This window comes from Glycine soja, chromosome 16 (assembly GCF_004193775.1).
Source record: "Glycine soja cultivar W05 chromosome 16, ASM419377v2, whole genome shotgun sequence".
In the NCBI taxonomy this organism is placed as follows: domain Eukaryota; kingdom Viridiplantae; phylum Streptophyta; class Magnoliopsida; order Fabales; family Fabaceae; genus Glycine; species Glycine soja.
In genome coordinates, this window is record NC_041017.1 from 11,935,468 (window position 1) to 11,940,748 (window position 5,281).

The window sequence follows — 5,281 nt, forward strand, 5'->3', positions numbered from 1 at the left end:
TGGCCCAATCTACTTGGAGTTTTCTATCCAATGCCCTTGCGGGGTAGGATTGCATCATCTGAGGCCTCAAGAATTCCATCCTCCTGGTCCAGCTGAGGCTCCTGGGCTGCAGAGGCCTCATCCCCTCCCAAAGGAGAAGGCTAGACTCCTGGCCAGGTCACCGTCTACAGAAACTCCTCCACGCTCATAACTGGCCACTACTAGACCACATCCTGCAAACTCTGCATGATCAGGAGCTAGCCTTGGTGCCGACTCTACATCATAGACAGGAAAGGCTCTGAGATCTGAGCTGAGGGACCTGGAGGAACTGGAGCTACTGGTGGTAAAGGAAGAATAGAAGTAGATGAAGCTGATGTAGGGGGAGCAGGGGTAGCTGAAGAAGATGGGGCCTTAGATCTTCTAGCCCTAGATTTTTGGGTCCTTGGAAAACTGACTGAAAGTTCATCCAGGTTCCAGCAATTCTTCTTCATATAAGCCAAATTAATGGCTGGGCTGAGTGACTCGAAGGTAAGAGAATCTGAGGTGACTCCTCGGGGCTTGCACAAGGCAGTAATCAGGGCTGGAAATCCAAGCCGCAAGGAGTTGGGCTAAGCAATGAGTGAAATCTGACCAGAAATAAGTTAACCTAAGTTCATATTCATCTTCATTACAAGCCCGTAGACTAACCTGGCCCTATCCAGATTAAGATCAGAAGTATGGGATGTCGGGGCCAAGTTAGAATAAGATAGAACACTCCAAGTTTGGGCCAGAGTGGTAAGATCTTTCCTCAAGAGATTCCATGGCAGACCTTCGGCAATAAGTACAAATCCCCTCCCAGGGATACATAGCCGGGCTGCAAGCTCCTGAGGATCAGGCCTCAGTATAGCAAACCTGGAGTAAGAGGGCAAGCTCTCCCCTTGCTCCACGACCACTGGAGTCTCCAAAAAGTTGTTGAGGGAATCAACATCAAATTTTATCAGGTGCCCTCGAACCCTAACTTGCTTGGGATACTTGTCCTCAGGGACATATAGATTTGCATAGAATTCCTTCATAATTGCCACATAAATGCTTCCCTCAGTCAAGTTGGTCACCTGTTTATGCCACTTTCTTCTAATCAATTCTCTTCTGAAATCATCAAACTCATTGATATACAACTTGACATTTCTTTTTGGCAGAATGTTCCTGGCAAGCACATTATTTGAGTAACGGTCCTAGGCCTCCTGTGATACAAATCTTGATCTATCATAACCGGCCTGAGACACTAAAGTTGTGGCTTTTCTCGTATGGGAAGTCATCTGCAATACAAAAGAATCAAACAAAAGATTAGACAGGAATTTATTCAAATTAAAAAGTAGAAAATAAAACTGAAAATCAGACTAGGCGCTTAGCACGCCTTAGGAAAATCTACTCATGCGTTAAGTGCGATAGCCACGCGCTTAGCGAGTGAACACAAATCCAATTTTTTCCTGCAGAATTGGCTTAGCAAGCAGGCTCGCTAAGCCCAATTCCATAAATTTTCAAAACAGATAAGGATTAGCGCTTAGCGCGACTACTCTACTGAATAGCACTGGCTTAGCGGGCAGGCTCACTAAGCCCAATTCCAACAAATAGAAAAATAGAGAGATAATTGCGCTTAGCAAGACAAGGCACACTTAGCGCACAACAAAACACAAAAGTTTCTAAGTGTCTGAGAACACATTACTAACTTAGCACATAGACGCGCTTAGCGAGTGCATAAGCAATTGAAATTTCAATTAGAGAGGATGAACGCGCTTAGCGGGACATGGCCGTGCTTAACGAGTTTATCTAGATATCTAGATGTTAAACAGAAACGATGAACTCGCTTAGCACGCTCATCACATTTTCTAGAAAAAATAGTGGCTTCTCACCCCTCCACTTAGGCCCCTATTAGGCCATCTAACCCTAATCAAAACAAGCACATTATATCCATAATAAAACCTTCATTCTGGTCTAATGAACAACTAACCTAACAGAACTAAGTATTAACAAAAATTCAACCTAACACTACTAAGTTAACTAGCCTAAAGATTGAAATTTGGAAATAAAATGAACAAAGTTAAGAAGCTTACTTGTGCTATTGAATATGAGTGCAAAGAGGGAGCAAAAATGCAGGCAATGCAGGGAGGTTGAAGTACTGTGCAGAGGATGAATGGGAGAAAATGCTTAGAGGAAGTAAAATGGTAACTGCCTAAGGCAGTTGCCTTATTTGCTGGCAATTTCGAATGACTCACTTAGCGCATGGACTCGCTAAGCAAGTCAACCAGACGTTTGAGTTTTAAAGCTCATGCACTTAGCGGATCTACTCGCTAATCCCATTACAAAATTATGAAATTCCAGAGAAGTTTTTGGACTTAGCGTGAAGGTACGTGCTGGGCGAGTTCTGCCGCTCTGATTGGTCCTACAACTCTCGCTTAGTGGGCCAAAGTCGTGCTTAGCGAATAAAATGCTCCTTGAATGCAATAGTGGCCCGCGCTTAGTGTGCCTGTCTCACTTAGCGCTATTCCAAATAGAGAAGGGATTGGGCTTAGCGAGAGCACTCATTTAGCGCAATTCTCAAAATTAATCAACAGAGAAGAATAACACTTAACGAGACCAGACTTGCGCGCTTAGTGAGATAACTCGCTTAGCCCAATTCCAAAAATTAGAAGGATAGAGAGTTTATTGGACTTAGTGCACAGGTCACACGCTTAGTGAGACCATACAACCAATGATCAGTGGTCAATGCGCTTAGCTCGAACAACAACTTGCTTAGCGCGTGAAGAACATGGCGCTTAGCGTGAGGAGTATGCTTAGCGAGTGGACAACAAATTTTTTTTCAAGTTATTTTTATGTCCACAACTTCACTAAAGCTTTTTAACCATATTTCCAATACTAAACATGTTGAATTCAAACAATCACAAGCAGTCAAACTTAACTAAATGCAAGGAAAACAAAATTAAAAAGTGTTGGGTTGCCTCCCAATAAGCGCTCTTTTAACGTCATTAGCTTGACGCAAAAGTCTTTGTCAGCTCGGATCAATCTTGGTTCTCTCCTTTAGAACCTTTTCTTTGCTCTCCTTCACCTCTAGACAAACATTATGGTCCATCAATGTCCTTTCTTCATCAAATAGCTCAAAGCTAATCTTTTGGCCTTCAATACCCATTTCTAGCTTCTTTTTTCCCATGTCTACTACACAGCTTGCAGTAGCCATAAATGGACGTCCCAAAATTAATGGAATATATGTATCTTCCTCTATGTCCATTACCACAAAATCAGCAGGAAAGATAAGGTGTTTGACCTGAACCAAAACATCTTCTATCACTCTATAAGGTCTAGTGATGGAGCGATCTTCTAACTGTAAAGTCATCCTAGTCAGCATTATCTCCAACTCTCCAAGCCTCCGGCACATGGAAAATGACATCAAATTAATACTGGCTCCCAAATCAATAAGAGCCTTGCCCACAGAAACTTCACAAATTGAACATGGAATAGTCACACTCCCAGGATCTTTGTGCATAGGTGGAAGAATCCTTTGAATTACAACATTGCAGTTTCCTTCCACAATGATGTTTTCATTGTGAATGTACTTATTCTTCCGTGTGAGCATATCTTTTAAAAACTTAGAGTACAACGACATTTGTTGAAGAGCTTCTCCAAAGGGCATAGTAATCTCCAATTTCTTGAAGATATGAAGGAAACGAGCCAGATGTCATTCCTTGTCTTTCTTTGTTGGTACCAATGGATATGGCACCTCCTCCCTTTTGCTCGGACTTGCCTCCTTTCTCTTTTCTCTAGCCAGCTCACTCTTTGTCTTTTTCTTCTGTATAAGCAAGCTTCATGATGATGAATCAAGTATGATTCAAGTAGTTTTGATGATGACAAAAAGCCCAAAAGAATGATGTCAAGATTGAGTCAACAAGTTCAAGATCAAGATTAAAGAAAAGACATCAAGAAGAATCAAGATTCAAGAGAAGATGAATTCAAGATTCAAGAGAAGAAACCAAGAAGCAAAAAGTCAAGACTTCACAAGGGAAGTATTGAAAAAGATTTTTCGAAAACCAAACATAGCACAATTTTGTTTTACAAGAAAAGTTTTCTCAAATTTTTCTAAGTTACCAGATTATTTACTCTCTGGTAATTGATTACCAGTGATAAAGTTTGATTTCAAAAGCTTTTAACTGAATTTTCAACATTCCAAATGATTTTTAAGTGGTGTAATCGATTACAATATATTGCTAATCAATTACCAGTTGTCGCAACGTGCCCTTCGCGGGCGAGCGAGGGCGAGGCTCACGGGTGCGCTTTCCAAAGGAGGAAAGAAGCGTGGAGTCGCCACCAACGTTTATTTGTGGGAAACGTCGGAAAAACCGAAGGAAACCGATCAAAATGAAAATTCTAAGTTCAGGAGTTATATTTACGCTTGAGGAAGGTATTAGCACCTCTCACGTTTGTCTCGAAGGACAACAGTCTATTTTTTAGAATTGTGGAATTGTGTTATCTTAACTTTTATTTCTTTTTATTTTTTGAGGTCGACAAAAGCGGGGCTTTTGCTCCTACGTACCCTCCTTTGGAGAGGAAATCAGACCTACGTAGTTCTTTCTTACGTGTGAATCAAGTGACCTTTTTTACTTGAAAGGTGATCATTTTAAGGCGTTGGACCTTAAAAGTGATCCATTTTACTTGGTAAGAAACAGAAATGATAAACTTTCAAAATCCTATTTTTGTGGACGAGCTTGACTAGGCGAGTTGATTTTAGCCTTAGTTTCACTTTAGTTATTAGTCAATTCAATTAAGAATGAGAAATCCCAAAGAGAAAACGTCCGATTGATCTTTCGCTTTTATTTACTAAAAGGTATTTTTTGATTATTATATTATTATTTTACCTCTTTTTGATTTCCAACGTGGTTACGGCACGACCGAACGGTTGGAATTCATTTTAACCAAAATTAACGGATGATACAATTCAAACGATCGGTGGAAATTTATTTTATTTTTAGATTAAGTGAGAAATGACTTAAATGAATGGCTTAAGCACGTCAAAAGGGGGTATAAAAAGTAAATGAAAACGAGAATAAAAATACATGAAACAAAATGTGGACCACCACGGGTACATAGAATGAATTGAAAAGCTCGGTTTGAGGTACTTACCCGTTGAAGACTGAAGAAAACGAAGAACGAACGATGAATCTTGAAGAACGGTCGAGAATCTTCGCGTAATTACTCACGGAAACGTTACGGAAGCGCCTCGGCTTGGATTTTCTTCACGGAACTAATTTTCCTCAGCAATTTTGAGAGAGAGAGA

At 40.7% G+C, this 5,281-nt stretch overlaps 1 protein-coding gene across 1 annotated transcript; it reads right to left on the minus strand.

The window, feature by feature from the left end:
• Positions 1–3,004: 3,004 nt before the first annotated feature.
• LOC114389776 lies at positions 3,005–3,616 on the minus strand. The gene has a single exon (XM_028350513.1). The coding sequence runs from the start codon at positions 3,614–3,616 to the stop codon at positions 3,005–3,007; it is 612 nt and encodes a 203-aa protein (XP_028206314.1).
• Between the last annotated feature and the right edge of the window lie 1,665 nt (positions 3,617–5,281).

Excerpts from the sequence above, each read along its gene's own strand:
- LOC114389776 (XM_028350513.1), bottom strand. The coding sequence starts at position 3,616 with ATGTCGTTGTACTCTAAGTTTTTAAAAGATATGCTCACACGGAAGAAT.